Genomic DNA, 27126 nt, shown 5'->3' with positions numbered 1-27126 from the left:
GAGAGAGAGAGAGAGAGTGTGGATGGCTGCCACAGAGTTTTTCCTTCTTCGTTTTTTCTTTCCTTGATGTTATTTTCTTTAAGAGTCTTTACCCTAATCATGTCTATGGTTGGCTAAACCTCTTAGCTAGGGCTAAGAGGTGAAGCTTGTAGCGTGATGGCGTTTTCTATTGCTTTGATTCATGGTTGTTGAACTCTCTTTGATTTAAGTTTGATTATAAGGAATATTCATAGTTTTTAATGGTTTGTTGTGACTTAAATTACAATAGATCTGCGATAGCTTTGAGTATGTTCTTTTCATTATAGGGTTTGTGAATTTGGGAACCCTGTTGTTCACCATCATCTCCTGGGCATGGTTGGAAGATGGAATCCTTCCTAACATTCATGCATCCCTTAGATTGGATGTGAATTGGCTAAATTTTGTTGTTTGCTTTGTCTCATTGGCATGGTTTTGTGATGGAATCAATTCTAATTCTCATACTTCTCATCTCTTGAAAACTGGATCGAAGGAAGCTCAGATATGGATTTTAATGAATTATCTTTCAACTGGATGAAGATGGGACTCTAAATCCAGTTCTGTTCATGAATCAAGCATAGATCTTCCTGATCTCTACAAGTGGATCCTTGGCACCCTAGTTTCCCACCTTTGAATTTTACAAGTTTTAGTCTAATATTTCACCATTATTCCCTTAAAAATTTCCTGATTTAAATTACATCTTTGCCTAGTTTTAATTCAAGTTACTTTCAGATTACGTACAAGGTTCAGTCCCTGTGGATTCAACCTCGGTCTTTCCGAGATTACTACTACATTGCAACCCTATACTTGGGGTGTGAACATGATGCACCTAAGGGATGGCAATCAAAAGTGTGTCCGACGTCATGGACAGTGACTCTCACTAGGGATGAGTAATTACAGGTAGGCCTCACATGATGGATGGTCCAGATTAATCATCGGAATTCTTTGTTATAACAAGGATGGTCCATTTTCCTAGCCATTGGTTGTCAGTTACGAGCCTTCAATCAAAGTGACTTTCAAGAGGTATGGACAATCAATGGTGGGTGGTAACCACATCACGGACGACTCATCTCAATGATCAAAACCTTTCTACTATTAATATGGATCATCTATTTCCTAACCATTCATGGGATGGTTATGGTCATTTGGTCAAGGTGACTTATGGGAGATGGTCACATCCAACCAATGAGAGATGGTCACAGCCAACCACATGTCTGCTTCTCATCTCTCTGAGTATGAATTTCTCCAAGGCATATGCCACATGGAACCTTTGTGGCTCCACATAAGTCCCCCCCCCCCCAAAAAAAAAAAAAAAAAAAAAAGACAAAGCCAGTGATAGATAATCAAACTTGCATCTTGTACATCAAGTGAATGACCTATAGGAGACCACAGAAACAAAACGGCACACACCTGCTTAGATCAAGCTTTCTTTTGCGTATAGCAAACTCTAACCGAAGTGGTGTCGACACAAGTATGTCACAAGGCATTTTCTTAAAATCACCACATCTTGCAAGCTCCTTGGTCATTAATTTAATGTAAATTTTCTTTCCTTTAGCCAACTTCTTGCATTCCCTGGTTGTTTGTGCAGCTAATTCCCTTGTAGGGCAAAGAACTACAGCATGAATGCCATCCATTGCTCCAGGCTGTTTGAGGAAAACATGTCACTTGGAGGATTCATACGAAAACCATCAAAGAATCATTTCAAAGGTACCATAAATACTACCTTAAGTTTCATAAGAATGGGGAAAATAAAAGCCAAGGTCTTCCCAGAACCTGTTGGTGCACAAGCAAAGCACTCCCGTCCCTACAATTCAGCCACCAAAGAAATAACTGAAGTGTCCAAGAGTTGATAAAAGATTTCCTCCTAAAAGAATTCAACACCATCGAAAAAATAAAAAATAAAAGTGAAGCCTAGAAATTTTGAAATCTCAATGTGTCACATCTTTAGCAATTACAGAATCTAGTAGAAAGGGAGAAAAGTTAGCTTAACAGAAGAGCATACTGAGAGGAGGACTGGAATAGCCTGCCTTTGGATAGGAGTTGGTTCTTTAAAGCCCAGTCCTGCTAGATTTTGTAATAAATATCGTTTACAGCTATACCTGTATGACAAATCAAATGAGGACATGTTTTCAGTTATTAAAAAAAGGACAGAGAGAGAGAGATAAGGATCTACGTCAGTTCAATATTGTACCAAGAGGAAACCAAAGGAGCAATGCAAATGAAAGAGAAAAAAATAATAATAAATAAAATCCTCAGTCTGGAAAAACTATCACATCAGAAAACCAATCAATAAAAAAATTTAGAAACTTGAAGGACCATAGCTACAATAGAAGCCTTCTAACAAGAAGACAATAATTTCATTATTCTTGTGGCATGTGATAAAATCCAAATTATCGATTCATGAACTTGATGAAGTCAAGTATATGAGAATTGCAGCTGATAAAATATTATTTCTACAACACAGAAAAAAAAAAAAAAAGGACAGACAAAATAGTTAACTTCTACAATTAATGAAGACAATTTGAAAATGTCCCTTAACCTGTGCTGATCCATTAAAAAAAAAAAAAAAAAACAAAGCACGAAAGAAAAGGCAGCAAAACATGTACCAAATCTATGGTTCTTCAAACCCCTTATCAACAAAACAAGACAACAAAATACCAAAAATGATACATTCCAACTTTGTAGCATCATAACATGGTGATGGTGCAATTTCTATCTAACATAAACAAAGGCCCTATATTGATAGATGGACCTTCCAACTATCGAGGCCCACCTTGGATGCGCATGCTGAAAAATTACATTGATCACATACTCCTAGCTTTTCAAGAGCTCCATGATTGAGTGATAAAAAAAAAAAGAATACACACAATGGTCCACATTTAACAGCCAAAAAGAAATCCACTGATTGGCAGATTATATAAACAGCGATTTCTTCCACATTGGCATTTCAAGGTCGGGCCACCATACCTAGCCTGGATCAATGAACATATGCATCGGTGGGGTGTTCCTCATGAAATTATGAGATTAATGACACGGTAATAAGATAAAGGAGGATAAAATAACCAAAAAAAAAAAAAACCATAGTTCTCACATACAAATACCTTGAGCGCAACTCTGCAAAGTTCTGGAGTGGAGACGGAACACCATGTCCAGAAATATGAATCCCATACTTCTTACGCAAGATGGCATCTTTCTAAACTCCCAAAGAGAGACAAAATTAATAATGCATGACAAACAAAAAGATCCAGCAAGCACTACAATCTTCATCTTAAAACAATTGATATATAACCTCAATCTGCCTGTTTGTTTCCTTCTTTTCTTGCAAAATCTCATCTTCCACCTCTTTTTTCTTTCCAACTGCTGCCACTGGTTTCGAACTCTTGAAAACACTAAATCCTTCTATTGATTCTAAAACACAAAAAGAATAAAGCAGAAATTAGAAAGGTATGAAGGGATTGATTGCCATCAATTATTTCACAAAATAGGTTGCAAGTTGCAGCAAAGTTACATAAATGTTCAAAATTCCATCTTAGAAAAGGGGAGGTGGCATAATGGTGGTTTAGATTTGTGAGAGGAATTGCCCTCTTCTTGATAAATGGTGGTGAAGATTCCACATCGGATGGAAGTATATTTGGAAGAAAATGGTTGCTATCAAATATGAAAGTAAAGAAAAGGGACGGTTGCCAGATTGCCCTCAAAGTGGAGCTTTATTGAATGTTAGGAAAGCTATTAGCAAATCTGGAAACATGTCACACCAATTAGGAAGAGCTTTGAAAGAGTAAAGTCACAATTGTCACACCGAGGGTTGAAGGTTTTTGATGAGCAGATGCAACAAATGAAATCTATACCCTAAAGTAAAACCTCCATAAAATCAAAGAATGCCTTGTGCTTCAGGAAACAAGAAGAGATGGTGGACCATCACTCTGTAAATTGCTTCGAAGATGGAAAACTGTTTTTCAATCTTTTCGGGAGTCTTGGGCTATCCAAAACAAGATTTCCAAGGTAGCAGGTGGCTTTCAAGAGAAGGGAAGAAGCTTTAGAAAATGTTAGCCTTCTAGTTACACATCTTTTTCTAACGAGGAAATCAAATGGCGTCAACGATCTAGAGAGCTTTATGGTTAAAGGACGGGGATAAGAACACGCATTTCTTCCACAATATGGCTAGCGCTAGCGCTAGGTTCAACAAGATTACTTCCTTGGTGGTAGATGGTGTTAGAACTTTGGAAAGAAAGAAAATCTGTGATTCTATGGTCCTATTTTACAAAAAAAAAAATTGTGAATCTTCTGATCAGTGGAATAGACCTACATTAGACAACTTGGAGTTTCCCCATCTTTCTACTAAAGATGCAGATGTCCTCAAGAAGCCTATCTCGGTTGAAGAAGTTAAAGTAGCAATTGACTCCATGGGTAGTGATAAAGCTCCTAGTCCGGATGGGTTCTGCATGGCATTTTTCCAACTTTTTTGGCCAACGGTCGGTGGAGATGTGATGCAGGGATGAACGTGATGAGGTCGAGCACCGTCTTCCTCAATAGGATAACTATTTCGAATCCATGGAATTTCTCTAGACTCCTCACAAAGGCTTCTCAAATCCACGAGAAAAAAAGCAAGCAAAATAGAAAATAAATTCTATAAAATTCGAAATTGATTAATGAATGAAATAAACGAGTTCACAACCCTTTAAATAGGGATACCAAGCAATGGGAGAGAAATCAGAAGCAAACTACAACTAAAACTCCTAGAATTCGCAACTTACTATAAATAGTAAACTTACGATTTATAGACGGTCATGGTGTCTACTAGCGCGCAAGGTTTTCGGCCAAAAATAGTAAGTGTCCGTTCTCCTAATTATTCTAAGCTCTTTTCACGTTGGGCGCAACTCCTAAAGCCCGACGACTGAAGAGTTAATCAAACTAAAACTTACTATTTATAGTAAAAACGGAATTAAAATAGGGAAACAACCGTCGATCCGGGGGTATTTCGCAAATCCGGCTCGCGCAACCCAGCGTAGCAGGGTTGGTTGGATAAAGTAGCTCGTTCTACCCCAAAATCATATATTTTACGCCCGATAACTCATTCCATATTGTGAGATACGCCCGATCTAAGGTCCGATGGTCCGGATGACTTCTATCATCGACTGGGCCTTTTCTGATCCATCTTGGCCATGAAACTGTCAGTGACCCGCTCTACATCAATCCCCTCCACTTCAAACGAACTCGTCCTCGAGTTCTCATCCTGCTCTGGTTCATGATACTCGGTCAGGTCTGTGACATTGAAAGTTTGTAATATCATCATGTCATCTGGAAGATCAACAACATAAGCGTTGTCATTGATCTTTCGGATGATTGGGACGAGTCCAATCTTTTTATTCTTCAACTTGTTGTACGTCCCGGTCGGAAATCTCTCTTTGCACAGATGGACCATAACGCGGTCGCCCACGTCGAACACTTTTTGTCGTCGATGTTTGTCCACTTGTTCCTTGTACTTCTCGTTCGAGGTATGTAGCTTAGTCTGCACTTCCGCATGGATGCCCATGATCCTTTCTACCATATATTCTACTGCAATGCTCGTGCCTGGGAGCTTGGGGCAGAGGGACCAAGTCAAGTGTGTGGCGAGGCGCTCGTCCGTAGATAATCTGGAACGATGATTTCCCTGTCGAGCAGTTCACCATGTTGTTGAATGCAAACTCTGCTTGAGACAAGGTCAAATCCCACCGCTTCGGTTTTTCTCTTGAAATACAGCGAAGGAGGTTTCCCAACATGCAATTCACAACCTCGGTCTGCCCATCAGTCTGTGGGTGGTAAGCACTACTGAATTGAAGTCGTGTATCAAATCGAGTCTACAATGTCCACCGAAAGTAGTTAATGAACTTTGTATCACGATCAGAAGTAATAGTCTTGGGGACCCCGTGTAGCCGTACGACCTCCCTAAAGAATAGATTCGTCACATGTGTTGCATCGAGGGCCTTCTTGCATGGGATAAAGTGTGCCATCTTGGAGAAACGATCTACCACCACGAACACAGAATTCATGCCGTGTTGTGTTCGTGGGAGACCAAGCACGAAGTCCATAGATAAATCCTCCCAAGGACCATCAAGCACAGGTAACGGGGTGTAGAGGCCCGTATTCTGAGATTGCCCCTTGGAGGTCTGACAAACATGACAACGTTGTACGGCTTTTCCCACATCACGTACCAATTACAGCCAGTAATACCGCTCTTCCACAAGAGTTCGTGTCTTGTCTTGCCCAAGGTGTCCACCGAAGCCACATCCATGTAGCTCCTGAATAATCTGCTCTCTCAGCAAACTTTGGGGGATGCACAATTGATTCCCTTTGAAGAGGAAATTATCCTGTATATGAAGGTCACTGGGGTGACCTTCTTGGCACTTCATCCAAGAATCTTTGAAGTCCTCATCCTCAGCATACAACTCCCTAAGACAGTCGAAGCCAACCACCTCGTTGCTCATCGTAACAAGTAATGATGCATGACGGCTGAGTGCATCAGCCACCTTGTTCTGCTACCCTGACTTGTACTTCAAAACAAACGTGAATTCCGGTAAAAAAAACAACCCATCTAGCATGCACACGATTCACGTTAGTCTGACTATTAATAAACTTTAATGCTTAATACTCCTCCAATTCCGACGTATGAAGCATCACACTCAACCTCAAACAACTTGTCGAAATTAGGAAGCACCAAGACCGGTGTTGTGGACAAACGATGCTTGATCTCATGAAAGCTCTTGTCAGCTTCATCGGTCCACTGAAACGGTCTTTTTTTCATGCAATCTGTAATAGGCGCGACTATTGTGCTAAAATTTCGCACGAATCGACGATAGAAGGTCGTCAACCTGTGAAAACTCCTCACCTCATGAATGTTTTTCGGGATCGGCCATTCCCTAATGGCTCAGACCTTTTCATCGCCCACACGGATACCTGTGGACGTTACAACAAATCCTAAAAACAATAGGCTGTCCGTTAAAAAACTACACTTCTTCAAGTTGAGGTATAACTTGTTAACTTGTAGGACCTGCCTGAGATGTTTCTTGTGCTTCGTTTCATCCTGGCTATATATCAGTATGTCATCAAAATATACTACCACAAATCGGCCAGTGAACAGTTTTAGAACTTGATTCATCAAACGCATAAAAGTATTTGGTGCGTTCGATAGGCCAAAGGGCATGACCAGCCACTCATATAACCCTTTCTTGGTCTTGAATGTCATTTTCTACTTATCACCGGGTCGGATACGAATCTGATGGTACCCACTCCTTAGGTCTAGTCTAGAGAACACCTTGGCCCCTTCTAGCATATCGAGCATGTCGTCCAACTGTGGTATTTGGAACCAATATTTGATGGTAATTTTGTTGATTGCCCGACTGTCGACACACATGCACCAGCTTCCATCTTTTTTTTTTTGCATTAATAATGCTGGTACGGCACATGGGCTCATGCTTTCTCTCAAAAGACCCTTGCGGATCAATTCCTCCACTTGCCCCTGAAGTATCTCACACTCCTTCGGACTTATCCAATAATGAAGGCGGTTGGGCAGGCTAGCCTTAGGGACGAGGTCTATGTGATGTTGGATGTCCCTCATGGGGGGCAATCTATCGGGTAAATCTTCAGGCCAGACTTCTTTGAATTCGTTTAGCAATAGTCTTAAACTTGGAGGAATGTTTGAAGGTTCCGATTCCTCGCCCTTCACCACTACGGGATATACCTCGCCGGTTTCCTTGGATTCCTCCATGAAATCCCGAATGATCAAGAAGGAACTCCCCTCCACTTTAGAAGCTTCAGGGTGGTTCTCTGGTGTCATAGGGGGCAACAATTATTTTTCAACTATCCTTGACGAATATGTAAACATTGTCTCGTCCTCAATGGGTCGCATCACGGTCCAACTGCCAGGGTTGACCGAGTAACATATGACATGCTTCCATGTTGACCACGTCGCAAAGTATTTGATCCTTATAATTTTTGCCAATTGAAAATGAGATAGTGCATTGTTCAATTACTTTGGTCTCGTTCACCTTTTTTATCCTACCAATTGAGTACGGGGAAGGATGTTGTCGTTGGTAGCTGGAACTTGTCCACCATCACTCTTGAGACGATATTCTCGCTACTACCACTGTCTATGATCACATTACAGACCTTTCCATTGACAGCGCACCGCGTACGAAATATATTGTGTCGCTGTGGATGTAATTCTTTCCATGGGATATACAGTAATCGCCTCACAACTAGAAATTCGCCACAATCCTCGCCCGTCAATTCATCTCCATCTGCTATTTCCTCAGTGGCTTGTTCATGTTCATCAAAGCCAGGGTCTTCTTCTACGGCCTCACATTCAGTGCCCCCTTCGTTTATGGCCAAGTGTGCTGCGGGACGTTGAGGACAGAAGTTCGATAAGTGGCCCGGTTGGCCACAGCGGTAATAATTGTTCGACCTTCGCCGAGCGTAAGGATTTGGATTTCTACTTAGGCCAACTGCTGTGGGTGTTACACGTTGAGGCCTATAAGAGTCGCTCCCCATATCACGGTTTGCAGTTGCAGGAGGTTGAGGATATTCTCCTACCGGTTCTTTTTCTTGTGCCAGCACTGGATCCTGCGCGGGACCCGTTATGGGGGGTCAAGTTGAAGGATAAGGTCGATTCGAAACTCTTGCAAGCTGTGTTTCTGCCCTACCTGCCAACCAAACCGCTTCATCCACGGCCCCGACTAGGTGCATCTGAACTCGATCCTGAATTGTTGATCGTAACCCTCCTATAAATCGTGCCACTTTCTGTGACTCAGATTCTGAGAGATCGTTTCGTGTTGCCAACCGCTGGAATTCTTCAGTGTAATCTGTGACAGTTCGATTTCCTTGTCGACAATTTTGGTATTGCTGGAATAATATCTGTTCATAATCACTGGGGAAAAATCGTGACTGAAAAAGACGTCTCATCCGTGGCCATGATGAGATGGGCCCCTTGTTCTAGCGGGCTCGTGAGAGTTATAATTGCTCCCACCATGCAGAAGCACCAGATTTTAATTTAAACACTATCAATTTTACCTTTTTATGATCTGGCACGTCCATATAATCAAAATATCTCTTTACTTCAGCTAGCCAATCGAGGAAATCTTCTATGCGTAATAAACCATTAAAACTAGGAAGTTCAGTCTTACCTCGATAATCTCTTTCAGCACGATCTAAATGATCGCCCCCATGGATTGGTCGTCGGGCAAAACCTTCATTAAGGTCCTCATCGTTAGAACTTGAATCATCTGGTATAGCCCTATGGTTTGCCACTAATAGTGCTCTACAAAAATCGGAGTTGTGCCGTAAAGCAACCACGAGCGGTGGAGCAACCGTAGGCGGCGGAGCACCGACTAGGGCTCGAGGCGGAAGTAGCGCATCCGCAAGACGGTCAAGAGTCGCCTGTAGCCCTTGCATGGTCAACTGACTCTCCCGGTGGAAAGCTTTCATTCTTTCCGCAACATCACGAATCTCTGGATCACCGTCCACATGATTTTGGCTCATACCTTCATTGTTTGCCATCGGCCCGAGGAGAATCCTCGCTCTAATACCAATTGACACAGGGATGAACGTGATAACTATTCCGAATCCACGGAATTTCTCTAGACTCCTCATAGAGGCTTCTCGAATCCATGAGAAAGAAAGCAAGCAAAATAAAAAATAAATTCTATAAAATTCGAAATTGATTAATGAATGAAATAAATGAGTTCACAACCCTTTAAATAGGGATACCAAGTAATGGGAGAGAAATCAGAAGCAAACTACAACTAAAACTCCTAGAATTCGCAACTTACTATAAATAGTAAACTTACTTATAGATGGTCGTGATGTCTACTAGTGCGCAAGGTTTTCGACCAAAAATAGTGTCCTATTTGGCGTCACCAAACCGTTCTCCTAATTATTCTAAGCTCTTTTCACGTTGGGCGCAACTCCTAAAGCCCGACGGATGAAGAGTTATAATCAAACTAAAATTACTATTTATAGTAAAAACGGAATTAAAATAGGGAAACAACCGTCGATCCGGGGGTATTTGGCAAATCCGGCTCGCATAACCCGGCATAGCAGGGTTGGTTGGCTAAAGTAGCTTATTCTACCCCAAAATCATATATTTTACGCCCGATAACTCATTCCAGCTTGTGAGATACGCCCGATCTAAGGTCCGACGGTCCGGATCACTTCTGTCGTCGATCGGGCCTTTTCTGATCCATCTTGGCCATGAAACTGTTCGCGACCCACTCTACATCAAGATGTGATGAAGTTTATCTCATAATATTTTGATAGAAGTCATCTCTCAAAGGATCTCGAAGCAACATTTATAGCCCTTATTCCCAAAATTGAAGGTGCAGAACTGTTGAAAGATTTTCACCTTATCAATCTTATAAAAAGTCCATACAAAATCCTAGCTAAAATCTTGGCTCTAAGGTTTAGGAGTATTCTCTCCAACGTCATCTCAAAAAATCAAGATGCATTCATCTGAGGAAGAGAGATTCTTAATACCACCCTCATTGCACATGAATGCATCGACTCCAAGCCAAGAAGGGTATAGTTTGCAAGCTCGACTTAGAAAAGGCCTATGACTACGTCGATTGGAACTTCTTAGATGATATGCTTGAGAGGCTTGGATGCAGTCCTAAATGGAGAGGTTGGGTTCAAGCCTATATCCAATCTCCATCTTTTTCCAATTTGATTAATGGATCTCCATTTGGTCACTTCAAGGCTTCTCGTGGTATTAGACAAGGCGACCCCCTCTCCTTATCTATTTGTGGTGTTAAGGGAAGCGTTTAGCATGATGCTTCATAAAGCTGAGGAAAATGGCTTAAATAGTGGCTTTTAAGGAGGCGGGTGGGGGGAAGGGGGTTCAAGTTAGTCATCTACAATACGTGGATGACACAATTCTTTTTTGTGATGCAAACTTATCGATGGTTGATAACCTTCAAATGCAAACATACATTTTTCAGTCATTGCTTGCTGACTTCAAAGCCTATTAGTAAAACAAGCTAGCGCCTTTGACATAATAATCGTTTTTCAACTGAAAAACGTATGCGTGCTAGCACATTTTACTAATAGGCTTTTCAGGTGGGCTTTTCAACATTGACTTGGCCCCGTCATATCATACGATAAGGCCCGTCAGAGTCCGCTAGAGTCCACCAGTTTGCGTCACTGCCCTATCTAGTGACGATAAAGAAAGCTCGTCACTAGAAGGGGCAGAGCTTTGCGAAGCGAGCTAGTAGACCATCTATTAAGCCCTATATAGTCAGGCTAGATAAGGGCTTGAAAAGCGAAGTGAGCCAAAATAGCGCGCTAGCTAGCCACTCTTCTGTTTATCTCACATTCTTCAAATGTCCGCCCCGAATTGAAGGGGCAAAGGGTAACACTATAACCTAAACCGTCCACCCATTCCATCCATCATATCAATGTGTCGATCTGATTCATTCTTATCTATAGATAACACAAGACAGAACTTATGACCTCGTGGATGGAGAGAGGAACGCCCGATATTCCTATCAATACTTGGTTTTCAAGACCGACTCTTTCAATCGCTCAGACATCTATCCCTTCGTGCTTCGCCCGCCCTATTTATCTGCGCGCTGGCAGGTAGGGGCTTATCCATGTAATTCACTATGCTTGCTTGCGCCTATCGGCTGACTTTCCTTGCTACCATTCCGCGACACTTTTCTACTAGTACGAATTGTTATGCTTCGCTTGTTTCTATATGGATTGTTATTTGCTTCAAAGCAGTCTCAAGCCTAAATGTTAATGCAGCCAAATGCGAAGTGTTAGGAATTCATGTGGAGCGAGAGGATCTCTCTTTTTGCGGATTGCTTTGGTTGTAAAAGCAAAGTTTTCCCCTCTACCTATCTTGGGTTGCCTCTTTGTATGGGGAAGCCGGTGAAGCATCTTTAAGATAAGGTCATTGAAATGAGGTTGTCTTCTTGGAAGGGTCGTTATTCCTCTTTGGGCTGGCAGTTTACTCTTACTAAAATAGCTTCCTCTAGCATGCCTATCTATTTTATGTCCCTCTTTAAATGCCCTAAATCGATGATAGATTGGCTTAATAAGCTAAGAAAAGATTTCCTTTGGAAAGGAACCGATGAAAAAAGAAAGTTTAATATTCACAAATGGGATCAAGTTTGAAAGCCTTCGAGTGAGGGAGGCGCCGGCCAGAAAGATCTTCTTCTTATGAATGATGCCCTTCTTGGAAAGTGGCATTGGAGCTTCAGGTTGCCGACAGGAAAATTATGGAGAGAGCTTCTTGTGTCCAAATACAGTACTCATACAAGAAATTGAAGTATAAAATCTCCATCTCTCTACCACGCTTTTCACATTTGGAAGACAATTGTTGCCCTCGAACATATGTTTCATTAAGGAATTTCTTTTCATCTTGGAAAAGGAAATTGTATTTGCTTCTTGTTTGATGAGTGGTGTGGTGAAAGACCATTACAAGATCTTTTTCTAGGAATTGCTAGTATCGCCATAGATCACTTCATCCTTGTGGATCGCTGCTACTCCATAGAGGGAGAGTCCGTTGTTTGGTCTCCTCCTTGTCGGAGAAATTTGTTGGATGTCGAGGCTGAGGAGCTCATTACTCTTCTCGATCACTTGAAGTTCGTTGTGCCATCACCACAAGAAGAAGTCTCAATGATCTAGAAAGAACATAGCTCCAACATCTTCTCGGTGTGATCATTTTATAATGTGATCTCTAAGCTAACTCCCCCGCTTTCCTTTCCATTTCATTTTTGGTCCAATGGGGGCCCCTCTGAGGATTGCAGTATTTATTTGGCTTATGGGAAGGAAAAGAGTTCTAACCATCGATAACCTTCAAAGGTGATCCCTCGTTCTTCCCAACATATGCTTGATGTGCATGGGTGATGCAGAGTCCATCGGCCATCTCTTCATCGATTGCCCCTTTGCACGTAAAGTTTGGGTCCGCTTTTCCATATGTCATGGATGATGATGCTTTTTGTTGACCAACTCTCATGAGCATGACATGGAGCGGCAGTGGTCAAGTATCGGAAAGCCATTTGGAGGCTGGTTGCAATGGGGATTTGTTGGTTTATACGGAAAGGCCGGAAATATTTTTAAGACAGAGATCCCCTTGTCAAAGAAATCATTCACTTGGTGAAATTTGTTGCTACAGAATGGGCTCCGTATGTTAAAGCAGTTGCATCTGCTAATCTTTCAGCTTGGTGTTTGGCCTAGCATCGGGTTGTATTCTTTTCATGTCTTTTGGCGGGTGCTCTTAATAAAATTGCAGTTATCTCTCAAAAAAAAAGTTCATGAGGATTGTGAATAGGAACATGCAGATGTCTTACAAATGTTTGCAACATTAAAAATAAAGAAATAAAAAGTTAAGGACACTAGATGTCACTATCTTTTCCAATAGTCCCTATTACCATAGTTCCAGATATTCATATCAGACCATAACCATATTGGCAATATTGGCAGGTGCCAATATACGAAATGGGGGTGAAAACAGATGCCCACACATGAAATAGGGGTGAAACAATCTGATCCAAAATCAGTGGCCATATTGGCCCATATCAGTAACATGTGCCTAGCCCATATTGCTTGTGAGCCAATAAGCATATAAAAGCCCATTTTCCATGTTTTTTTTTCATTCTTAAAGGAAGCTAATTAGACCTAGATCTATTTTGGAGAATAAAACAAAAGATTTGAACGGGATTCAACAAATCAAAGCAAAGTGGACCATCTTGGGGAAAACTTCGGTAGTTACATAACTATATTTCATGAACTTATTATCAAAGTTTAATCAATGTTGTCAATTGTCATATGCGATCGCTTAAGCAATTATGCAATCGCATAATCGCATAAGCACATGGACATAGCATATGCAATGGTCACATATGCCATTATGCGATCGCATATGGCATATGTGATCGCAAAAAAAAAAAAAAAAGAATTCCGGTTCTTTTGCCTATAAAAAGGAACTCCCCCCTTGTCCATTTGCATTATATATTCCCCTAAACTCTCATACACTCTCTTGCTCTCATTCTAAAGCATTCTAAAGCCCTCCAATCCCATACTTTCATTCTCTCTTTCAGAAACTCTCTTTCATATTTCACTTGAAGACAAGATCAAGAAGCAGGAAGACAAGAATTCATCTTCATTCTTCAAGAAGACAAGAACATAACTCACAAGAAGCAATCTTCATTCTTCAATCTTTCATTCTATTTCTAATATCTTTTATTCTCTCTCTCTCTCTCTCTCTCTCTCTCTCTCTCTCTCTCTCTCTCTCTCTCTCTCTCTAATATATTCTCTAATTCTCTTCTATTCTCTTATCCACTCTATCTCTTTCTTTCTCTCCTCTCTAATCTATTCTCTAATTCTCTCTCTGCTCTCTTATTCTCTAATCTCAATCTCTCAACTCTCTACTCTCATACTCTCATCTCTCAATCTTTCTTTCCTTAGCATTTATTTCTAATCTCTACTCTAAGTTCTAACTTGTATGATCTATTTCTTTCATTAGCCTTCTCAAGACTCAAGACTCAAGAGACTCATACAACAAGTCAATTCAAGAGTCAAGTGACAAGCACACATTCAAGAGTCACCCAATAGTCAATATTATTTTGTTTTATTGAAATTTGTAAATTGTAATTGTATAAGTGTATTGTGTTCTATGTATTTGTGTTTGTGTAGTTAGAGTATCATTAATTCATTCTTAGTTTCTAGTTTTTAGTTTCTACTCATTTCTTTTTTATCAAGAATCAAGATTGAAGACATTGCATCAAGAGTCAAGACTTCAAGAGAGGTTTAAGACTTTCAAGTTCAAGACATCATCCTTAATCCGGCCGTATTCTTTACGTCCACCGATCGGACTATGGCATCGGCGATGCATATGGTCGGATTTCTTGACATTTTAGAAAAAATGGTTCCAGAAAAAGAAAAATAAAATAGAATTTCTCGGGAGCTGGACTTCTACATGAAGAGTGTAGAGATTTAGTCAAAAGACATTGTTATTAGGTATAAAAATATGAAATTGCCAAGTATGTAATTCTACAAGGTTACAACTTACAATGTAAGAAATCTAAGTGAGAATGTGTCCAACTTAAACTTATTTGAACAACTGACTAGTGGTCAATGTATGGAGTTGACCGGACTAAGAGGGATCTGGCACTACAAAAGTTGGCCATGAGCAATGTTCGAAATATCGATATTGTGTTAGGTATCACATCCTTAAGATACAAATACATATCGGCTATCGCATAGGATAGATCGTTTGTATCAGGTAATTTATCGCACTTTTTGAAAAACATGGGAAACATTGGGAAAATTGTTGAATTTTCAATGAAACTTCAGGGATTATTAAAAAAAGACCTTAATACACACTTTTAAATCACAACATCTCAAAAAAGAAGTGAACATAATAGGTTTCCTTTGCATATGGTCCTAAGTTATTCGTTGTCTGACTAAACTAATGCAACTATATTCAAATTGAATGCATAATATTTAGAGTGTGTGTAATGATCATTTCATCAAACACTCCTAAATACTTCAAAACTAGTCTCAATCGACAGCTGGTTGAAGGGAATTTTTAAAAGAAAATAATATTTTTATTATTTTTATTTTCCAAATTTTGACAAGGACTAAACAAATCAATATATCAGCCCTCGTACATGCTTAATTTCATGTTTGGAGTGTAACATTGCAAGCAATTTGGGAGAAATTGGGGAAATTTTGAATTTTCTCCAATTTTCCCTAAATTGGACAACCTATACTCAAATTTTGAAATTAGAATGTATGTGATGACCATTTCATCAAATACTCCTAAATACTTCATAATTAGTCTCAATTGACAGCTATTTAAAGGAAGTTTTTGAAGGGGAAAAAAAAAGATATAGAGAACATGACGAACCAATGGATATCGAAATCAAAGCTCCAACTCCATGATTTTTCATGCAAAACATGAAAAACCCATGGATTTGTAACCATTTGACACTAATTTAACATAATTTCGACAAAAAAATGGATCAAAATGGTCATTGGATCAAATACGTAGGCAGGATACAAGATATATCATGGGATATATCATCCGATTCGTCGATATTTAAAACATTGGCCGTGAGAATTATTGAACTTATGTGTTCTTTGATAGGTTGCGAGCGGAACTAAAGTACATTCAAGTCAATAAGTTTTACAATTTAAAGTTCCTTAATTCACTTTCAATTTCAATGCTAAATTGATAATTCACATTTAATTGAAATTTCTACATGTTATGCAAATTTACAGGAAAAAAAAAAAAGAAAAGAAAGAAATCATCTCGAACAAAAGAAACTCATAAACCCGGTCTTCATCTAGTATAACCAAAAGTTGCAGGAAAGATTCCAGGCTATGTGAGAAAAGCCCGAATTCTATTATCCTATTAGCCTAGATGATTTGAAGGTAGATAGTGAGTGACTTGTGGAGACAGAGAATCCAATCTTTGCTAGCAAGAACCTTTCATGGGCCCAAGTTGAAGAGTCCGCTTATGGATCAGCACCTAACGAAGGTTCTCAAAGGTGAAGAAGAGGAGCAAGTAGTAGCATGATGGCTGCTAGCAATCAAGGACAAAAAAATGATATTAAGATTGAAGAAGCACAAGAAGAAGATTCTCGACTATTAGACGTGGATGAGCAACTTGTGCGGACAAATAATGAAGAAACAAAAGAAGATGAAGTGTACGTTGAAGTAGGAAATGACTCTGACAATGATGATGGTAGTGATGTGCCACAATGGGAGAGGGAACAATGTATATAGTTGATTAGTAGTTGTAGATTTTGTTTATCAATAAAACTATGAAATTTTATTAATAAGTTGTTGAGCTATTGTTAATTTTTAGTTTTTAACATCTTGTGGTTAATGGTTTATTAACTTATTATAGCTTAGGTAGTACACAAATTAGATTGAAAATTGAAATAAATGAACAAAACCAAATTGGAGTATTTAAAGTCTTTATGAGAAAAAAAAAAACATTTTCCCATTTTTCGCATTTTATCCATTTTTTAATTTTTAATTCTTTTCAAAAAAAAAAATCATGTGCAATCGCAAAAGTGACCGCACATATGGGATCGCTTACGATCGCTTAAGCGATTTGACAACATTGAGTTTTATAGACTCTTCAATGCAATGACAATTTAGTAAAACTCTCCAAATGCTTTGTAATGCATGACAATTCTAATTGCTAGATGGCATCATGATAGATTTTGCTTACTTGGAATTAATGACTCTCAAAGTAACTTATTATAGCTTAGGTAGTACACAAATTAGATTGAAAATTGAAATAAATGAACAAAACCAAATTGGAGTATTTAAAGTCTTTATGAGAAAAAGAAAAAGAAAAAAAAAAAAACATTTTTCCCATCTTTCGCATTTTATCCATTTTTTAATTTTTAATTCTTTTCAAAAAAAAATTAAAAAAAAAATCATGTGCAATCGCAAAAGCGACCACACATATGGCATCGCTTATGATCGCTTAAGCGATTTGACAACATTGAGTTTAATAGACTCTTCAATGCAATGACAATATAGTAAAATTCTCCAAATGCTTTGTAATGCATGACAATTCTAATTGCTAGATGGCATCATGATAGATTTTGCTTACTTGGAATTAATGACTCTCGAAGTCTCCATAGTCTAACTCTATTGTCTATATTTTATCCATAAACTAGTGAAGATAATAGTTGATATATCATATCAATTTATAAAAATCATTAAAATTTTACAGGGCAAAAGCTCTAAAACTCAGCTTTCAAATGGTCAGCCCAACAAATAGCATTCTTGCTGGAGAATGGTCCGATAAGCATTGGTTGCATGTCCAAAATAAATTCTTGTGGTACACCTTTTTTCCCTTTTCCCAATATTTTTCATAAGATCTTTGTTTAAAGAAAAAAAAAAAGATTCTTACCGATACGTGTCAATACAGGTCTGATACGACCAGTATCATATCAGTTTTGGTCAAAGACTCAACTGGTCAAGGTAAATACTCTCTCTCTCTCTCTCTCTCTCTCTCTCTCTCTCTCTCTCTCTCTCTCTCTCTCTCTCTCTCAAAATATATATATATATATATATGTCTTTATTTATATCATTACAACTATTTATTCAACAAATTTGATTGGTTGATACGAGTTGATTTTCTGTTACGATAGATCGACGAAACAATAGCTGGCCCAATAGCTGCTTCGGCGGCTGCAATAGCTATAACAAAGATCGAGAAAATGTCTCATTTTAATTGTCGAGGCTCGACAAATAGCATTTTACTAGAGAATGGTCCGATACACCAAAATATATTCTCGTGGTTCCCATTTTCTCCTTTTTTTCTAATATTTTTTATAATTTTTTGTTTTAAAAAAATAATAATAAACATTCCAACCATACAGGCTGATACAAGTCTGATATAACCTGTATCGTATCAGTTTTGGCCGGGCCAACACACCCCTCAAACCGATATTCAAAATATTGCCTATTATGATAATCAAGGAATTGAAACCGTTATGTCAGTAGGCAACCATATTGCATTCATTGGGAGTAAGCAAAGAAGACAAAGCTGAAGGAGGAATAATGAAATTTGATATCTCATGGGTTTCGAAAACTCATTTTCAACAAAAGCTCCTTCATGTTCTCTAGGCATGGTGGATTAAGATAAGATAGCAGACCATCCTGACAGGGTAGTGTTTTCATTTTGTCTTTCTTTGATTCATTAATAATAGTCGGGTCGACCAGGTCAGGCCCGATCATGAGTGAATAGAAAATCAAAAACGTACATTGTTGTTCCAGCTGAAATACTAAGGCGATCCCCAAATTGCCACTAGAAAGACATCACCTAAAGATTCCAGAACTTATATTTCAAAAAAAAAAAAAAGATTCCAGAATTTGTAGTTTTCCATTTATCATAACGAAATTCAGAAGCAATCTCAAAAAGATCAATGTTTTTCAACCATGATTTGGTGTGGTTTCAAGAGAGTCAAATGCTCATTGGGCCCCCACTGTGAATGGGCCATATCCAAAACCAAAAGGGGATAGTGCTGCGGTACCCATCCCATCAGTAGTCTGAAAACAAGATATTCTATAAAAAAAAATAGGGTGACTGTCAACACTCAACTGACTCTACGGTAAATATAAATATAAATATAAATACACACACACACACACACACACACACACACACACACACACAAAATAGTTTGATGAACGAGAGTTGCCCGATCACCACAACTTGAGCCCATATCCCATTGACACATGGTCCACCAGATCAACAGGTCCCAAGCACCATACAAGTTTACACTGCAAAGACCAAATAGCATTTCTCTTGAATTCTTGGCTTTTTGCTCATCAAAGAGGAATAAAAAAAACAAATCCTGAATCGTGATTACTTGCGTTTAAGACGGTATTGAAACAAGAACAGCAGCAATGCGTAATTACCAGAAACATTTGTCTTTCGCTTTCTCCTCTTTCCAGCCGACACCGTCCTCTTCTCTGTTAATTCATCAGCACCGGTTTCCACACCCGGTAATACCTTCTCCTCCTTTTTCTGCCCAGTTAAAAGAAATAAAAAGAATCAATCAAATCACTAGACAGGGGATCATGAAAACTTCAGATTGCAAGTTCCAGCTATTCTGAAAAGATCAAAGAGAATTCGAAAGAACTCTGATTCGGGAAGCGAGAGAAATGTATTGAAACTGGGAATTTTCTTTTGGGAGAAAACCATGGTTTTCAGAGGGTAATATGTAAATACGCTCAATCTGGCGAAATCGTTGGCGAACTTCTTTCGATCGAAGCGGATGCCTGCGAAGAGGAATGAGGAAGATTTCTCCATTTCGATGCAGCCACTGAACCCTAATTGCCGATGTTTTCTGTAAAACCTCAGGGTTTCAAAGCTCTGTGGGCCCACCATGATGTATGATGTGTGTGATTGCGTCCTACCCAGGGATCAATGGGTCCACAGTGATGTAAGTGTTCAATCCACGCCGTTCAGAGTATTTCTCGGGTCATTTTCAGGTATTATGCAAAAATTGAGGCAGTTACGGACCACAAAGTGGGGATTGAACGTCCACCGTTAAAAACTACTTGGGAGCTGTAGAAGTTTCGGATCAAGTGGATATTTGTGCTTTCACTTCATCCGCGTCTACGTGACCTTATGAATAGGCTAGATGACAAAAAAACTATCACGGTAGCCCTTAGAAAGGCTTCAACGGTGGGTGTCATTATCATTGTAGGTTTCTTCGGTGTGGTCTACTGGAGCTGTGGACCTCTTCTTTTTATGAACATAGCTTAAAATGATCTAAGAAAATCGAAGAACGACGTGGATAAAACACTTACATTAAGGTGAGCCCCACAGAGGCCAGGGGTAGATAAAACACTTACATTAAGGTGAGCCCCACAGAGGCCAGGGGTAGGACACAATCCACCTCCATTTTTGTCCACGTTGTTCATCAAACAGATGAGATATTTCCTACTGTACGATCCATCCATTTATGGCCCACGAACGAGGTTCGGCAAACTAATTTTTAGCTTCCAAGAATAAGCCCTAGCTGTACGGACGCACATTTACTGGAACAAAATGCCCTTATATACCATATGGCTACAGATTATAATCGTAGCCATAACTGTAGTGCCATTTTTATTTTATTTTTTTACATGGAGAACTTTAATCTGCCTACATTTTTCTCTAATACATAATTATATAGATATGCATAGATAAGCATATAAAAAAAATATTTCTCTCTTTTTTCATTTCGTTCTTTATTTATTTAACAAGAATATCTTTTAAACCAAAATTAGTTACTTGATGTACCATATATGATTTTGGGGTAGGAGAAGCTACTTTAGCCTACCATCCTTGTCATTTTCATAGATTTCATTAGGTTGATGGTTGAAAATCCATTTCATTCACTTCGCAGTCAATTTCATTCACCTCGCGGTCAATTTCATTCGGTTCGCAGTGAATTTCATTAACTTTGTAGTCAATTTCATTCACTTCACGGTCAATTTCCTTCATTTCACGGTCAATTCCGGCAATTCCCCTTCATTTCACGGTCAATTCAATTCATTTCACGATCAATTCCCTTCACTTCACGGTCAATTTCATGTATTTCATGGTCAATTCGCTTCACTTCACGGTCAATTCCATGCATTTCACGGTCAATTTCGGTGATTCCCCTTCACTTCATGGTCAATTCCATGCATTTCACAGTCAATTCTCTTTACTTCACGGTCAATTCAATGCATTTCATGGTCAATTCCCATTACTTCACGATCAATTCCATGCATTTCACGGTCAATCCCCTTCACTTCATGGTCATTTCCATTCATTTCATGGTCAATTCCGGCGATTCCCCTTCACTTCATGGTCAATTCCATGCATTTCACGGTCAATTCCCATCACTTCACGGTCATTTCCATTCATTTCACGGTCAATTCCCTTCACCTCACAGTCAATTCCATGCATTTCACAGTCAATTCCCTTCACTTCACAATCATTTCCATTCATTTCATGGTCAATTTCGGCGATTCCCTTTCATTTCATGGTCAATTCCCTTCACTTCACGGTCATTTCCATTCATTTCATGGTCAATTCCCTTCACTTCACGGTCAATTCCGTGCATTTCACGGTCAATTCGCTTCACTTCACAGTCAATTCCTTTCACTTCACAGTCAATTTTATTCATTTCACAGTCAATTCCCTTCACTTCACGGTCAATTCCGTGCATTTCACGGTCAATTCGCTTCACTTCACAGTCAATTCCTTTCACTTCACAGTCAATTTTATTCATTTCACAGTCAATTCCCTTCACTTAACAGTCAATTTCATACATTTCACGGTCAATTCCGTCACTTCACTGTCAATTCCCTTCACTTCACAGTCATTTCCATTCATTTCACGGTCAATTCCCTTCACTTCATGGTCAATTCCGTGCATTTCATGGTCAATTCGCTTCACTTCATGGTCAATTCCATGCATTTCGGTGTCAATTCCGGCGATTCCCCTTCACTTCATGGTCAATTCCATGCATTTCACGATCAATTCTCTTCACTTCATGGTCAATTCCATTCATTTCACGGTCAGTTCCCTTCACTTCACGGTCAATTTCATGTACTTCACGGTCAATCCCCTTCACTTCACGGTCATTTCCATTCATTTCACGGTCAATTCCCTTCACTTCACGGTCAATTCTATGCATTTCATGATCAAGTTCACTCACTTCACGGTGAATTTCAATCACTTTGCGGTCAAGTTCACTCACTTTGCGGTGAATTTCACTCACTTCGCAGTTAAAGTTCACTCACTTCATAATCAATTTCAATCACTCCGCAGTCAATTTCAATCACTTCACGGTCAAATTCAACAAGCCTAACATGAAATTCAATGAGCCTAATATAAAATTCAACGAGCCGAATATGAAATTCAACGAGCCTAACATGAAATTCAACTAGCCTAACGTGAAATTCAATGAGCCTAACATGAAATACACCGAACCGAAAATAAAATTCACAATATTAACATCTTCTATAATGATTAACTACATGGGTTTAAAGTTTTCAAGTTTGAGTTAAGAAGAATGTCGAGGCAACCTAATCGAACTAAAACTATATATATATATATATAGTAAAAACAAAAATAAAATGAGCTTTCGGACATCGATAGGATGGAATCTTGCAAATTTGTTAGGTTTGTTGGTTTAATTAGCTTCTCCTACCCCAAAATCATATACGATATGTCGAAAAACTCATTCCGATTTGCAACATATGACTGTTTTAAGGTTGAACGGAAAGGCAGCAAGTCGGGGTAAACCCCAACTGGACCCGGTGGACTCCATCTCTCTGGCAGACAATTGGGGTCGACCAGGTCCAGTCGGGGTTGACCCCGACTTGCTGCTTGTCTATCAAACCTTAAAATAGTCGTATGTTGCAAACCGGAACGAGTTTTTCGACATATCATGTATGATTTTGGGGTAAGAGAAGCTGATTTAGCCAATCAACCTAGCAGATTTATGAGATTCCATCAGATTGATGGCTGAAAGCCTATTTTATTTTTGTTTTTACTATAGATATTAAGTTTTAGTTGGATTAGGCTACCCCGACATTCTTCTCAACTTAAACTTAAAAACTTTAAGCCCTTGTAGTTAATCACTATAAAAGATGTTAATATTGTGAATTTCACGTTAGGTTCGTTGAATTTCATGTTAGGTTTGCTCAATTTCACGTTAGGCTCGTTGAATTTCACATTAGGCTCTTTGAATTTCATGTTAAGCTCGTTGAATTTTACGTTAGGCTCGCTCAATTTCACGTTAGGCTCAATGAATTTCACGTTAGGCTCGTTGAATTTCATGCTAGGTTCGCTCAACGTTAGGCTCGTTGAATATCACATTAGGCTCTTTGAATTTCATGTCAAGCTCGTTGAATTTTACATTAGGCTCACTCAATTTCACGTTAGGCTCGATGAATTTCACGTTAAGCTCGTTAAATTGCAGTGACAGGTGCAAAACCTAGGAAATTATTGCAAAAGTGAGTGAGGACAACAGAAAATTTCAAAAGCCAATTAGGGTGGGACAGCGAGTCAAGGTCGACCCCGATTTGCTGCCAGCAAGACAGGGTCGACCAGGTCCAGATGGAGTCGACCCCGTTCCCCCTCAAAGCTCTTTGGGTCATACCTGAGTTATAGATTTATCCTGTGATTTTAGTTTCCACCCAAACTTGTTGAGAAAGCTATAGATTCTTTTAAGGTTTAATATCATTAAATCCACCGATATGACATTAAACACCTGCGCATTCCGATAGCGATATCATATAAGTGCTAACGACCACTATTAACATATTAAACATTACTCAAATTTAGGCTACTTCAAACATTTCATTAGAGCAAAATTTGTCAATGATACATAGGCTGACGCATTACATGCACAAAGACAGAAAATGCAACAGTTGTCAATAGATAGAAAAACTTAAGGAAACTATGATCTGGGGTCTGGACCTTTAAGTCTTGAAAGATTTGACTATCTTGTTTTAAAATGTTAAATTCAAGTATCCATGAAATGCATGGAATTAACTATGAAGTGAAGGGGAATTGACCATGAAATGAATGGAAATGACCGTGAAGTGAAGGGAATTGACCATGAAATGCATGAAATTGACCATGAAGTGAAACAAATTGACCGTGAAATGAATGGAAATGACCGTGAAGTGAGGGGAATTGACCGTGAAATCCATGGAATTGACCGTGAAGTGAAGGGAATTGACCGTGAAATGCATGGAATTGACCGTAAAGTGATGGGGAATCGCCGGAATTGACCGTGAAATGCACGGAATTGACCATTAAGTGAATGGTATTGACCGTGAAATGCATGGAATTGACAGTGAAGTGAGGGGAATTGACCGTGAAATGCATGGAATTTACTATGAAGTGAAGGGAATTGACTGTGAAATGCATTAAATTGACCGTGAAGTAAAGGGAATTGACCGTGAAATGCATGGAATTAACCGTGAAGTGAAGGGGAATCACCGGAATTGACCATGAAATGCATAGAATTGAACGTGGAGTGAAGGGAATTGACCGTGAAATGCATGGAAATGATCGTGAAGTGAAGCGAATTGACCGTGAAATGCATTGAATTGACCATGAAGTAAAGGGAATTGACCGTGAAATGCATGGAATAGACTGTGAAGTGAAGGGGGATCGTCGGAATTGACTGTGAAATGCATTGAAGTGACCGTGAAGTAAAGGGGGTTGACTGTGAAATGCACGGAATTGACCGTGAAGTGAAGGGGAATTGCCGGAATTGATCGTGAAATGCATGGAATTGACCATGAAGTGAAGGGAATTGACCGTGAAATGCATGGAATTAATCGTGAAGTGAAGCGAAGTGACCGTGAAATGCATGGGAATGACCGTGAAGTGAAGCGAATTGACCACGAAATGCATTGAATTGACCGTGAAGTAAAGGGAATTGAACAACACCCAGATCCATAGCTCAACTAGCACACTGAGTGAAGATACCTCGTTTCAACACTTAAGGTCTTGGTATCTATCCCTAGAGGGGGTGGCTAACATGGAGTGTGTGTACTGACGTGGGTGTGTACTAACAAGCTAACCCAAAAAAAAAAAGGGAATTGACCGTGAAGTGAAGGGAATTGACTGTGAAATGCATGGAATTGACCGTGAAGTGAAGGGAATTGACCGTGAAATGAATGAAATTGACTGCGAAATGAATGAAATGAATTTTCGACCATCGACCTGTTGGAATCTTGGAAAATAACCAAGTTGGCTGGCTAATGTAGCTTCTCCTACCCTAAAATCATATATGGTTGGTCAAGTAACTCATTTTGGTTTAAAAGATATGCTTGTTAAATGAATAAAGAAAGAAATGAATAAAAAGAGAGAATTTTTTTTATATGATTATATATTCATATTTATATAAATATGTATTAGAGAAAAATGTAGGGGGAAAAAAGTTCTCCATGAAAAAAAAAGTGCACAGACTAGCGCGACACTACGGTTATGGCTATAGTTATAATCCATAGCTATAGGGTCCCCCTGACCCAGTCGACCGGGTTTTCCCTGTTGTAATTCCCACCGCTTTTTATCAGTCCCATTATAAGGTATGTGTTATATCCAAACCGTCCATCTATTTGGCGAACTCGTATTAAGGCTTGAGATGAAAAATAAGACAGATCTACCTATCAAGTGGACCACACTGTAAAAGGTAGTGGAGGATTGAATGTCTACCATTGAAACCCTTTTAAGGTTCACAGAAGTTTTGGATCATTATGAAATTTGTTTTTCCTCTTCATCCAGGTCTTTGTGACCTTATGAATAGATTGGATGGAAAATAAATGTTATGGTGGGCCCTACAAAATTTTTAATGGTGGAAATCAATTTTCCCTCTGCTCTTTGTGGTGTGATCCAGTTGATCTTTGGATATAATTCTTTTTTTTTTTATAATGCTCTGAAATGATCTCAAAATATGGATGAATGTTGAGGATATAAAAAATACATAACTGTGGGGCCCATGTAACTTTGATCTCTTTTGAATCGTTCGTACAACTTGGAGTTCGAGGAGCATCAACGCTTGTCTTCGAGCATCGGCCAATCCACTTCCGGAAGGAAAGGTGGGAGCATTTTCGACCTATGAAAAGCTGCCCGTACAGCTGGAGCTTGTTCCTAAGAGCTAAAAAGAAGTGAGCTTAAAAAGGTTCAGGGCCATAAATGGGTCGTACAGTAGGAAATTTCTCGAAACGGATTGGCTACTCCCCTGTCACCGGCTAATGGCTGGTGGTTGGTGCTCTGTGGGCTCCACCATGATGTATGTGTTTCATCCATGCCGTCCATCTATTTTTATTGTTCATTTTATGGTATGAGAGAAAAAATGAGGTATATCGCAATATCAAGTAGATCAAGTTATAGGAAATAGTGTTGAATGAATGTCGACCATTAAAAACATTTTGGGGGCCATAAAAGTTTTGGATCAAGCTGATATTTATTTTTTTCCCTTCATCTGGGTCTTTATGACCTAGTCAATAGATTGGATGTCAAATAAACAGTACAGTGGGCCTTAGGAGGATTTTAATGGTGGATATCCAATCATTATTGTTTTCCTGTGGTGTGGTCCACATGAGATTTATAACCCTCTCATTTTTTGTTTCAAGCCCTAAAATGATATGTATAAATGGATGCAACACATACATCATGGTGGGGCCCATAGAGCATCAACTATAAGCCATGGGCTGGTGTTAGGGCAGTAGCCAATTCGTCTCCATTGTTATAGCTCATTTTAGGGCATGACCTAGAGAGAGGTTAATGAAAAATTCAGGTGGACCACGCCACAGGAAAACAATGTTGATTGAACGTCCAACATTAAAAACTTCCTAGGGCCTACTGTAATGTTGATTTGCCATCCAACCTGTTGATAAGGCCACGCAAGTATGGATGAAGGGGAAAAAAACAAATACCACCCAGCCTCAAAAAAATTCAATGATAAGCATTCAATACCACTGTTTCCAATGGTGTGGTCCACCTAAGTTTAGATCTGCCTATTTTTTAGGTTCATGCCTTAACATTAACAAGAAAAATGGATGGATAGCATGGATAAAACACATACATTGCAGTAGAGT

General features: G+C 39.2%; 1 protein-coding gene across 1 annotated transcript in view; it reads right to left on the bottom strand.

Annotated features, from left to right (window-relative positions):
• The window catches only part of LOC131230242 (DEAD-box ATP-dependent RNA helicase 57), a 60105-nt gene extending 40220 nt beyond the window's left edge, over positions 1-19885 (bottom strand). The window contains exons 1-7 of the mRNA XM_058226076.1: positions 19754-19885; positions 19441-19549; positions 3305-3423; positions 3117-3208; positions 2018-2114; positions 1739-1819; positions 1426-1658 (exon numbers count right to left, since the gene is read on the bottom strand). Of these exons, the coding sequence (XP_058082059.1) occupies positions 1426-1658; positions 1739-1819; positions 2018-2114; positions 3117-3208; positions 3305-3423; positions 19441-19549; positions 19754-19834 (812 nt within the window). The 5' untranslated portion in view covers positions 19835-19885. The remainder of the gene's footprint in view (positions 1-1425; positions 1659-1738; positions 1820-2017; positions 2115-3116; positions 3209-3304; positions 3424-19440; positions 19550-19753) is intronic.
• Between the last annotated feature and the right edge of the window lie 7241 nt (positions 19886-27126).

This window comes from Magnolia sinica, chromosome 17, assembly GCF_029962835.1.
Source record: "Magnolia sinica isolate HGM2019 chromosome 17, MsV1, whole genome shotgun sequence".
NCBI classification, from domain to species: Eukaryota; Viridiplantae; Streptophyta; class Magnoliopsida; order Magnoliales; family Magnoliaceae; genus Magnolia; species Magnolia sinica.
This window is presented reverse-complemented; position numbering and strand designations above follow the sequence as displayed.